This window comes from Myotis yumanensis, unplaced genomic scaffold (genome assembly GCF_028538775.1).
Source record: "Myotis yumanensis isolate MYYU_CA2020_CCGP unplaced genomic scaffold, mMyoYum1.0.hap1 SCAF_10, whole genome shotgun sequence".
Classification (NCBI taxonomy): domain Eukaryota; kingdom Metazoa; phylum Chordata; class Mammalia; order Chiroptera; family Vespertilionidae; genus Myotis; species Myotis yumanensis.
The window spans coordinates 72,422,572-72,435,179 of NW_027223761.1; the positions used below are offsets into that span (position 1 = coordinate 72,422,572).

The following is a 12,608-nucleotide window of genomic DNA, read 5'->3' on the forward strand; positions in this document are numbered from 1 at the left end:
ACATTGAGTGGCTGCCTCCTGCATGCCCCCCACTGAGGATGGAGCCTGACAACACGCTGAGCCAAACCATCTAGGGCAACCCATGCCTTTTAAATAGGGAGCAGCAGTATATCTGATGTATTTAAATTGTGCTTATTTGAATGTTAATTTCATCATTAGAAGTTGCTTCATTAATTACAATCCTATATTATAAAAGGTTAATATGCAAATTGTCCCCTCGCCTGGGAATTCGACCAGGAGTTCGACCAGGGAGCGGGGCCAGCTGGCCAACTGCCTGTGGCTCCTCCCCCTGGCTGACAGGCCCAGCCTGAATCTCCCTGGTTGGGGCAGGCTGGGCAGACCCAACCTGTGCACAAATTCGTGCACCAGGTCTCTAGTACTGTATAAAAAAGAGATTATTTTATACTCATCACCCTAGACTTTCTTTCTATTAAACATTTCTTTGCCATAAATTTTAGTCTATTGCTTAGACTAGAAGGTATTATATTGCCATTTCTATGTTTTTTCCCTCCCTGCACTTTTACTTCTTTGTTATATGGCCAGAAATAGTTTTAACTACTTGGTTGCTACAAGGCATAGAAATTACTCTTTTCATGTTTGGAAGAAGAGCAATAAAATGAAATGTATTTATTTGTAGTAGATGTCTATGAATGGAGCAAGGAATTTGTGACCTTTTATGTCCACAATTTTGTGCAATAGTAAATTGGTTGGTTGTATTAAAGATGGTTTTTGTCATGTAAAGTTGAGCTGACCTTAACTTCAGTACAAGAGTTAAGAATGAGAAAACTATCTCTTGACTAAATATAGGACTTTAAAAAAATCAAGAAGTTCCAATTTTAAGTAACACAAATTAAAGCCTGTCCACTCAAAATAATGACTTACCATGTATAATAAACCCTGTAACTCACTTACTGTGTTTGAGTTTTTTAAACTGTGTTACTGTATTTGCATATAATTTTTCATTAACAAATGCCTGTTTCTTAGAAAGCCATAATGGAATCTGATGAGGAGTGGTCTATGAACAAGAAATTGATTGATCTGTCTTCCAAAGATATTAGAAAGTCTGTAAGTATTTTTTTCCTAATATAAGAAATTACCCTAGTGTTAAGGATTTTCATTAATTTCAACATCTTATTTGAGAAAGGAACCGTTTGGCTGAGTGACCAAATGTGAAGTAACTGATTTTACAGGTAAAGAAGAAATTCTTTTCATTCTGCCTGATCTAGCAAATGCATATTTGTTCAGATGCTTACTGGAATGTTATTCCTGCCCTTCCTGCCCTCTGCCATTGCAGTCAGCCATCAGACCCTGCCACGAGCGTTCCTGTCCTGGGCATCTTGGCCACAGTGGGACAGTGGTGAGCGAGGCTTTCTTGTCACAGAAATAGAATGAGAGACATTTTCCTAGAGGCTCTATTTTGAATTTGGAACTCATTTTTCGTTGTTGTTTTAAGTGATTTTTTAGAGAGAGAGAGAGGGAGAGGGAGGGAGGGAGAGAGAGAGAGAGAGAGAGAGAGAGAGAGAGAGAGAATGAATCATCGATTTTGTTGTTCCACTTGTTAATGCATTCATTGGTTTCTTCTTGTGTGTGTCCTGACCTGGGATGGAACCTTTCCTACAACCTTGGCATATGGGGATGCCCTAACCACCTGGCTACCCACCTGGACTCATTTCTTTTTTGTTGCTGTTTTCTTATACAAAGGTTTCCTGTTATATCCCTTTCAAGTAGTTGAGTTAGAGTACAGGTTTATTATGGGGAGTTTTCCCACCATTTTTCATAGTTTAATACTGATTTACAGGTCAACTTTTTTAAATGTTGATTTTGAGAATTCGCTTATTAAAGCTGGGACAGTGACACAAGGAAGGACTTGAGGTAGAATCAGCAACAGGAGAGCCGAGGCTGGGCTGCTCTGGCTCACTGAGAAGTCAAAGGAAAGGGGGCCTTGGAGGCAGGTTCAGGGTTTAGCCTGGGACAAGCTGCTGCTGCCCAGTGCTCCCCTGGTTGCAGGTCTCGTGGGGTCCGTTAGAGTGTAGGAGACAACATGTGTGGGAGCAGAGGGGGAGGGGAAGGCACTGACATGCTTCTGGGACAGGGAGCACGCCCAGGTCAACTTTTAGATATAAGGTTCACATAAGTTGAGTAATTTTTTAAATGACCTTTCTCTTTTCTAGAAATAGAAATGGAACAAAATAAAGATAGAATTCTGAATTCCGTTTTGTTTCTCTATTAAAAATGTAATTTAGTCTACAGATGTTTATTGAGTGCCTCCTATTTACCAGGCACTATTTAGGTGCTTTTCATACGTAGTGGAACAAAACAGAGATGGTCCCTGACTTGATGGAGCTTATATTTAGGGCAGGATTTGGGAACCTCAGGCTGTGCGCTGAATCCAGCCTGCCGCCTGTTTGTGTGGAACACAGCTGCACCCATTTGTTTATGTATTATCTTTGGCAGGTTTCATGCTACAAGCACAGGGTTGAGTGTTATGACAGAAACTATGATCTGCAAAGCCTCCAAATAGTTAATTTAAATGGAAACTTTTATAAGTTTCTTAAGTTTGCTGACACTGTTCTAGTAGTAGATATTACTAGAACATTTTTCTCCCATTTCTTTTGGAAAGCTAGACTCCTGATACATGTGAATGATAGGATTCCTTACTACATTTATTATATCCCAGTCAAAATATTCAAATTTCATGCATTATCGAAGATAGTTTTTATTCAGAGGTAAAATATTCTCTACGATCTTTTTCTTTTCCCCTGCTAGTGAGTGGAGTTAGAGACAATATACTTAAAAACAATACATAAAAACTCTCCTAAATGTCCTACTTACTTCTGTCTTACGAGCCTATAGAAAAAGGTAGCTAATGTATGCACATCTTTTGTGCCTGCTTTTACTTCGCATATCATAATTTCCAATGCCATTAAATATTCTTTTAGAACATGATTTTAATGGCAGTCAAAAATACGTATTTTGAAGTAGAAATTTTAAAAGAAATGTTTTATTCTCCATTTGCTACACAGCATATGCAGTTTTTGTACTGGTAAACCATCACCTACTTATTATAAGTTTGTTTTTAAAACTTAGATAGGTATTTAAATACTCAGAGGGTTTTAATATTTTAACTTAACCAATATGGAAAATAAGAAAAAGATACCCAATCCTTAGTAGTTGTGTATTCAACTTTGATATAGCACCAATTGCTTTTTCTAAGTCCTGCATAGTGCTGCATCTGAGAGTCACAGCAGGTGAGGAAGGAGTCAAATGAGTTTTTGAGGTCCATCTTAGCTTTAGGATTTAGTAATTATGTGATAGAATTGTGAAGAGAACTTGAGTATAAGAATAATTCCAAAGCAGGTCAATTATTAGGTTAACAAGCTTTCTAGTATCATTTTAAAATGATAAGTGTTTTGAGCATGAAGTGAACAATCTTGAGTTATTTTGACATTATTTTTATTCTGAAAATACACACACACACACACACACACACACCCTTCATTATACATGTTTTAAGAGCTTTTTGTCCTTGGTAGTTTCATAAAGTATTTGAACTGCCTTATTGGAGCTTTTATCCATTATTTGCCAAAATATTCATGGCAAATAATGGATAATTGATTTTTTTTTCATAATTTGTATTTCTCTACCGATTAGTGACTTTGAGCAGTTTTTTATGTATCTCCTGGCCATTTGTATGTCCTCTTTGGAGAAATGTCTATTCAGGTATTTTGCCCATTTTTAAATTGGATTGTTTGTCTTCTTTTTGTTGATTTGTATGAGTACTTTATAAATTTTGGATATTAACCCTTTATCAGGTATATTATTGGCAAATATGTTCTCCCATTCAGTGGGTTTCCTTTTCAATTTGATGGTGGTTTCTTTTGCTGTGCAGAAGCTTTTTATTTTGATGTAGTCCCATTTGTTTATTTTCTCCTTAGTTTCCTTTGCCCTAGAAGATGTATCCGTAAACATATTGCTACATAAGATGTCTGAGATTTTACTGCCTATGTTTTATTACAAGATTTTTATGGTTTCATGCCTTACATTTAAGTCTTTTATCCACCTTGAATTTACCTTGTGTATGGTGTAAGTTGGTGGTCTAGTTTCATCTTTTTTCAAGTGCCTCTCCAGTTTTCTCAGCACCATTTGTTGAAGAGACTGTCTTTACTCCAATGTATGTTCTTGCCTCCTTTGTCAAATATTAATTGACTGTAATGATGTGTCAATTTCTGGGGTCTCTGTTCTGATCCATTGGTCTATATGCCTGTTCTTGTGCCAGTACCAGGCTGTTTTGGTTACAATGACTTTGTAGAGCAGTTTGATATCCGGTATTGTGTTCCCTCCTACTTCATTCTTCTTTCTCAAGATTGCTGCAGCTATTCAGGGCCTTTTATGGTTCCATATATATTTTTGGAGTATTTGTTCTAACTCTGTGGAGTATGCCATTGGCGTTTTAATAGGGATTGCATTGAATTTGTAGATTGCTTTGGGTAGTATAGACATATTAATGATATTAATTCTTCAATCCATGAACATGGTATATACACTTGCATTTCTTTGTGTCTTTCTCTATTTCTGTTTTCAATGTCCTATAGTTTTCCAAGTACAGGTCTTTTACCTCATTGGTTAAGTTTATTCCTAGATATTTTACTTTTCTTTTGTTGCAGTGGTAAATGGGATTGCTGTTTTTTTTATATTTTAATATCTATATTTTATATTGATTTCAGAGAGGAAAGGAGAGGGAGAAAGAGAGATAGAAATATTAATGATGAGAGAGAATCATTGATCAGCTGCCTCCTGCACACCCCTAGTGGGGATTGAGCCTGCAACCGAGGCATGTGCCCTTTACCGGAATTAAACCCGGACCCTTCAGTCCTCAGGCCGACGCTCTATCCACTGAGCCAAACCAGCTAGGACAGTGGTCCGCAAACTCATTAGTCAGAGCCAAATATCAACAGCACAACGATTGAAATTTCTTTTGAGAGCCAAATTTTTTAAACTTAAACTATATAGGTAGGTACATTGTTATTAACTTTATTAGGGTACTCCTAAGGCTTAGGAAGAGCCACACTCAAGGGGCCAAAGAGCCACATGTGGCTCGCGAGCCGCAGTTTGCCGACCACGGGGCTAGGACAATGGGATTGCTGTTTTAGTTTCTCTTTTTGAGAGTTCATTATTGGTGTATAAAAATGCCATAGATTTGTGGATTTGATTTTGTATCCTTCTATCTTGCCGAGTTCATTTATTAAGTATAGTAGTTTCCTGGTGGAGACTTTAAGGTTAACTATGTGCAATATCATGTCATCTGCAAATAATGACAGTTTTATTTCCTCCTTTCCAGTTTGGATGCCTTTTATCTCTTCTTTTTGTCTGATTCCTGTGGCTAGGACTTCCAGTGCTATGTTGAATAAGGGTGAAAGTGAGCATCTTTGTCTTGTGCCTGTTCTTAAGGGAAATGCTTTTAGTTTTTGCCTATTGAGTATTATGATGGCTGTAGGTTTTTTGTATATGACCTTTTTTATGTTGAGGTATGATCCCTCTATTCCCACTTTACTGAGAATTTTTATCAAAAATGGTGCTGTATTCTGTTGAATACTTTTTCTGAATTTATTGATATCATCATGTGGTTTTTATCTTTCAGTTTGTTTATATGATGTGTCACATTTATTGATTTGTGAATATTGTACCAGCCTTGCATCCCTGGAATAAATCCCACTTGATCATGGTGTATGACCTTTTTAATATGTTGCTGGATCTTATTTGCTAATATTTTGTTAAAGATTTTAGCATCTTTTTTCATCAGGGATATTGGCCTGTAATTTTATTTGTTTGTAGTGTCTTTATCTGGTTTGGAATTAAGATAATGCTAGCCTCATAAAAAGAGCTTGGAAGTGTTCCTTCCTCTTGAATTTTTTGGAATAGTTTAAGGAGGATAGCTGTTAGTTGTTTTTGAATGTTTGGTAAAATTTATCTGTAAATCCATCCAGTCCAGGACTTTTGTTTGCTGGAAATTTTTAAATTACTGCTTCAATTTCATCAGCTGTTATTGCCTATTCAGGTTTTCTGATTCTTCCTGATTAAGTTTTGGAAGACTGTATGTTTCTAGGAATTTGTCCATTTCACCCAGATTATTCAGTTTGTTTACACACAATCCTTTGAATTTCTGTGGTGTCCGTTGTTATATCACCTCTTTCATCTCTGTTTATATTTATTTGTTTCTTGATGAGTCTGGCTAGAGGTTCATCAATCTTTTTTTTTTTTTTAAGTATATTTTATTGATTTTTTACAGAGAGGAAGGGAGAGAGATAGAGAGTTAGAAACATCGATGAGAGAGAAACATCGACCAGCTGCCTCCTGCACATCTCCTGCTGGGGATGTGCCCGCAACCCAGGTACATGCCCTTGACCGGAATCGAACCTGGGACCTTTCAGTCCGCAGGCTGACGCTCTATCCGCTGAGCCAAACCGGTTTTGGCGAGGTTCATCAATCTTGTTTATCTTTTCAAAGAACCAGCTCTTGTATTTATTGATCTTTTGTACTGTTTTCTTAGTCTCTGTCATTTATTTTTGTTCTGATCTTTATTATTTCCTTCTACTTCCTATAGGCTCTTCTTGCTGTTCTCTTTCTAGTTTATTTAGTTGTAGCATTAGATAGTTTATTAATACTTTTTCTTGTTTCTTGAGGTAGGCCTGAAGTGCTATGAACTTTTCTCTCGGGACTGCTTTCGCCATGCCCCAAAGGTTTTGGGTGGCTGTGTATTCATTTTCACTTGTTTCCAGGAAGTTTTTTATTTCTTGCTTGATCTCATTGGTAACCCATTCATTGTTTAATAACATGCTATTAGCCTGCATGTGTTTGAATGTTTTTGAGTGTTTTTAATTTAGTTGATTTCTAAGTTCATACCATTGTGATCTGAGAAGATTCTTGGTATTATATCAGTCTTCTTGAATTTGTATAGACTTATTTTATGCCCTAATATGTGGTCTATCTTTGAGAATGTTCCATGTGCACTTGAGAAGAATGTATATTCTATTGCTTTGGTGTGAAATGTTCTGTAAATCTCACTTAGATCCACATGATCTAGTGTTATTTAAGGTCCCTGTTTCCTTGTTAATTTTTTGTCTGAAAGATTTATCCAGAGATGTCAGTGGGTTGTTCAAGTCCCCCATTATGACTGTATTGCTGTCAGTCTCTCCTTTAAGGTCCATCAAGAGTTGTTTAATGTACTTGGGTGCTCCTATATTGGATGCATATATATTTACAAGGGTTATATTTTCTTGTTGAATCATTACCTTTAGTATTATGAAGTGGCCTTCTTTGTCTCTTATGATGGTCTTCATTTTGAAGTCTATTTTGTCAGATACGAGTATTGCTACCCCAGCTTTTTTTTTATTTTTTTATTTTATTTCCATTTGCCTTGGAAAAATTTTTCCCATCCCTTCACTCTCATCTTGTATGAGTATTTTGTTTTGAGGTGGATCTCTTGTGGACAGCATATGTTTGTGACATGTTTTTGTATCCATTCAGCTATTCTATGTCTTTTGATTAAAGCATTTAATCCATTTCCATTTAAGGTTATTATTGATAGGTACTTATTTATTGCCATTTAATTCAATATGCCTATGTTTCTCTCTGTGTATTTTTTCTTCTCATTATAGCAGTTCCTTTAGCATTTTTTGCAGTGCTAGTTTAGTGGTAATAAACTCTGTTAGGTTTTTTTTTTTTGCCTTGGAAGCTCTTTATTTCACCATCTCTTTTGAATGATAGCCTTCCTGGATATAGTAATCTTGGTTTCAGAATCTTGCTTTTCATTACCTTGAACCCTTCATGCCATTCCCTTCTGGCTTGTAGAGTTTATGATAAAAGACAAGCTGACAGCCTTATGGGAGCTCCTTTGTAGGTAATAATTGTTTTTCTGTTGCTGCCTCTAAAATTCTATCTTTGTCTTTAATTTTTGGCATTTTAATTATGATGTGTCTGGGTGTGGGTCTGTTTGGGTTCTTCTTGCTTGGGACTCTCTGTGCCTTCTGAACTTGTATGACTTTTTTCTTCACCAGGTTAGGGTAGTTTTCTATCATTATTTCTTCAAACAAGTTCTCTATCCCTTGCTCACTTTCTTCATCTGGAACTCCTATGATGTGAGTATTGTTACATTTCACATTGTCCCACAACTCCCTTAAGCTGTCCTGTTTTTCTTTTTGTTTCTCTGATTGATTTTTTTTTTTTTTACCCTGTCTTCTAATTCACCAATTCATCTGATCCTTAGGCTTCCCCTAATTTTCTGTTTATTCTTTCCATTGTGTTCTTTATTAGTGCTATGCCATTCTTCATTTCTGACTGGTGTTTTTTCATAGTTTCTGTATCTTTTCTCATGCAGTTGTGCATCCTTGCAATAATTATTCTGAATTTTATATCCTGATAATTGTTGGATGTCCATTTCATTTAGCTCTTCTTCTGGAGAATTCTCCTGTTCTTTCATTTGGGGCTTGTTTTTTTTGTCTTTTTGTGTTTTTTTTTGTTTTGTTTTGTTTTTTCTTTTATGTTTGTTTGTTTTTTGTCTTCTCATATTGGCTGCCTGTTTGGGTTTGTGTCTATGTATTAGGTAGATCTGCTACGACTTCCAATCTCTAGCGCATGACAATGGTCAGACGCTCTTGGTGATTGGCCCTGAGTACCCTGTTTGGAGCTATCAGCAATGCACAGCTTGTGGCTCCTTCTGCTGGTGCTCAGTGCCTTTGAAAAGGACCAAGATGCGCGCCGAGGTCTGCTTTCCCTAGCTCCAGGCTGTGAATTAGATCAGGCAAGGACTAAAAACCACCAGAGACCCACTTCTGCCTACAGTCTGATTGTTATTCAGTCTCAGTTAGCCTCAGGCTATCAACCACAGCAAGATGTAGATTCCATAGGATGTGGTGAGAGGTTTTCCAACAGGGTGCGGTAGTTGCTGCCCCCACAAGCAAAAGTTGCCTGGATAATAAAGATCTACCTGAGAAGGACGTCCTCCGCAGCTTGAGGGAATGACTCAGCACAGGAAATTGGGGTGGCTACCTTCCAATCTCTAAACCCAGGGTCCCCAACTTTAGAATTTCCTCACATGCTCTAATTCACTCTGCCCTCTCTCTGTCAGAGCCCAAGGTGAGTGGCTGAACATGAAAATGTGTATTGGCCCTTTAAGAGGGTTCCTGCATTTCCAGCTGTCTCTCCCTGGCAGACAGCAACCCTGCTGCTTTTCACAGCCAGATGTTATGTGGGCACCTTTCTCAGTTCTGGTACCCTCTGCTAGGTGGCCCTAGTTCTCAGTGGGAACCCCTGCAGCTGAGATATCCCTCCAGAATTTCATCTGCTGCCTGTGGGAGCCCGGCCAGCCCTTTCACACCTAACCCTTCCTACAGCCACGATGGGATCTCCACTTTCCGTCCTTGGTTATCAGGATTCTCTCTAGCCAGTCTTCAGTCGATTATTCAGGATGGTTTTCCTGTATTTTAGTTGTATGCCAGTTTGGTCCTGGGAGAGTCATTGTAGTTTCCACTTACTCTGCCGCCATTTTGGATTCCTAAAAAATAATTGGTTTTGATGAAATTGTTGGATTATGAAGAGCTATCCGGTTGAAAGCCTACCAAATGAAATGTGTTTCACAGAGTGTTAGGTCATTGCCTCAGTATTTCTAGATTAGAAATTCAACTTATTTATTTTTTTACTTTTTCTTGAGGGATACTTAGTTACTGACATGCCATATAACATAAAGAGGGGTTAAGCATGACTTCCTGATTTTGTGTGCATTTCCATGTGATTTATTTATTTATTTATTTAGGTGCCTAAAGGCTTACCTTACTTCTCTGTGGATTTCGGTCTTCAAGGAGGGTTTGCTCATGTCATTGAAGATCAACACAAATTCCCTCATTACTTTGGAAAGGTATGCTTACTAATTTAATAACATTTGAGTGTTTAGCCATTTAGTAGCACTTTTCTTTTGAAGGGAAGTCAAAACTTTAGTCACGGTATACAGTGAGGTTGGTGAGTACTGTTCCACCCAATTTTTAGAGGGACAACCTAGCACCTATTAATAACATTAATCCAGGATATTTGTTACAGTCAGGAATGTCGCTTTGGAACCAAAGATTTGTTGTCAGTGTTAACAATGACTGTAGTGTTTTCTTGTGGAATCAGCCAGCCTCGTGCTGAGAATGGTAGTTGCTAACATTTACTGAGGGTTTACACTGACACAGGTGTTGTTCTGAGCACTCATTTAATTCTCACAATAACATTATTATATAGATATTGTTATTACTTTCATTTTATAGATGAAGAAACTGAGCTTCAGAGAGGTTATATAACTTGCCTAACATAATTTGCTAATAAATGGCAGAACCAAGGGTACATGCACTCATCAGTGAACTAGAGAGCAAATGATTTCACCTCTTCATTTATAAGTAAGCATTGTATATTTCAAGAATCATACATACATGACTCATTTTATACATAGTTTCTGGGAAGATATTGGAGTGTAGATCTTCCATGGCCAGTAGGTTCTTTTCACTACTACAGATTGCCTTCTAGGGATGTAGTCCTCCCATGTGTCTGCTGAGATTCTGGGTGGTGGGTAAGCCAGTGTCAGGAATTAGAATAAAATTAACATAACCACTTAGGCAGTCTAAATAAGTTCAGGCAGTAATACCTCTACAAGTGACCTTTCACTGTAGGGTAGCTCCACTTTTCCTCTCAGATCATCCGGTACTTAGAGGAGCCTTGATGAATTCCCAGGGTTCCCTGTGCTCCCTCCCCACTTTATCTCCTATCAAAGACCATCTTCTACAGTGAAGAAGGGACATGTCAAGAGGAATCTCAACTCCTGAGGTTTGGATTAGAAACTTTTTATGCTGCTGTCCTTAAAGGATTAACCAGGGTCCCAAAAATCACATGCATCTTTGAACTGTTGAGATATATTACAGAAACTTGTTTGAGAATTTTCACAATATTTTATCCAGAGTTAACTAGAGGGAAATTTGTTTTCATTGTTCTGAAACATTCTGTTGTTATTCAGTAATGACAGAATTTTGTCATTGAACATGACAAAATTTACTTTTTTTTAAACTTCATTCTAGTGAAATTGAAGTAAATTATCATTTATTTTGTTTTTTTTAATAAATGCTTAGAATTTTATTTTTTCCATCACCATTTATTCCCTCTATGCCCTCTTCCACCTCCACCTTTCCTCCTCCCTACCACAATTGGTTTATAAATATACTGGGTAGCAGAGAGAACATTAGCCTGAGATTCAACTGCAGTTGAACAACCAAGTTAATAATTACTAGATGTTGATTAGTTTTTTAAACCGAGCAGCTAATAAGAATCAAATAAATTTCACTTTCTCGTCCTCCTTTTGCTGCTGTCTGGTAAATGTGCCAACAGGCAACAAAATGGACAAATTGCTTGACAAGGGGACTCCTAGGATTATAGGGTTTGCATAGTTAGAGCTAATTGAAAACCAGATTTTTTTACCTTGAAACTATTTATGTAAAATTTGAACATTTTCACTGAAACTACTTAATGCCATATTTAGTAGCAGAATAAACAAGTCATTTCATTCCTGCTTTCAGCATTTATACATACATGTGTCTGTATTTTTCTCTCTCTTTAAAAGGAAGTCATTGGTGGGATGCTGGATATAGAGCCACGACTTTGGAGGAAAGGGGTCCGAGAAAGCTTTGAGGATCAGAGGAAGAAAGCACTGCAATTTGCTCAGTGGTGGAAACCATTTGACTTCACCAAAAGTAAAACATGTTGAATCATACCTTCCAGTGTTATTTCCTCTTAGATTCCTCTCAGTTTTATTTCCATTGTACCTAATAAGCAGCTGACCCTCAGGTCCCAGGGAAGTCATGCTCTGGGTCTCTGACCACAGTGCATCACTGGATCGTGTCGTGTCCTCCCCACCTGCTTCTCTGGACTTCATTGCTGTAACCCAGCGTAAGGCCAGCTGTGTCGGGTGACCTGCTCACATTCCTGTTCTGTGCCTACGTCTTGGTGTATTGAACTATTCCGTGCATATATGGAAAGACTTTTCTGAAGGATTAGCCAGGAAGCATAACAAATCATGGGTTCAGAAGGAATTGGGTCAACGTCAAGGTTAAGTCTATTGATTGACTTCTTTTGCACTTTTTAAATTAAGAGTTGGCATATTCAGTAATAATTGAAATTTCTTTTCATAGCATTTTATAGAAGATCTCTTAATTTTCTACCAGTAGCACATGTATCACTGCTATTCTTTTTATTAAAGGAAAAAGAATGTTCCAAAGGTAATAAAGAATGAAATGAATTATAGCCTGTTGATAATTTGTTTGTTTTTATTTCTAGAATTTTTAAATAATGTCTTTGAATTTTGGTGAGTTTAAAAATAATTGTCCTAAGTAACACAATTTACAGTTTTTGGGATTTGAATGAAAGTTAAAAATTGTAGCCAAATAATCATTTTTGTGTTGTATTGTTTACTATAAACCGTAAGTAATGAGAGCATGCTAAATGTCAGGAGCACATCCCATCCTCCCCCACTTCATCTAAGGCTCTGCATTTTCCTTTGTTCTCATACTTGGTGTCAAGAGAAAACTATATGC

At 37.3% G+C, this 12,608-nt stretch overlaps 1 protein-coding gene across 1 annotated transcript in view; it reads left to right on the top strand.

Annotated features, from left to right (window-relative positions):
* The window catches only part of CWF19L2 (CWF19 like cell cycle control factor 2), a 94,471-nt gene extending 82,167 nt beyond the window's left edge, over window positions 1-12,304 (top strand). The window contains exons 16-18 of the mRNA XM_070425989.1: window positions 985-1,065; window positions 9,809-9,910; window positions 11,639-12,304. Coding sequence (XP_070282090.1) covers window positions 985-1,065; window positions 9,809-9,910; window positions 11,639-11,782 — 327 coding nt within the window. The 3' untranslated portion in view covers window positions 11,783-12,304. The remainder of the gene's footprint in view (window positions 1-984; window positions 1,066-9,808; window positions 9,911-11,638) is intronic.
* The last annotated feature ends 304 nt before the right edge of the window (window positions 12,305-12,608 follow it).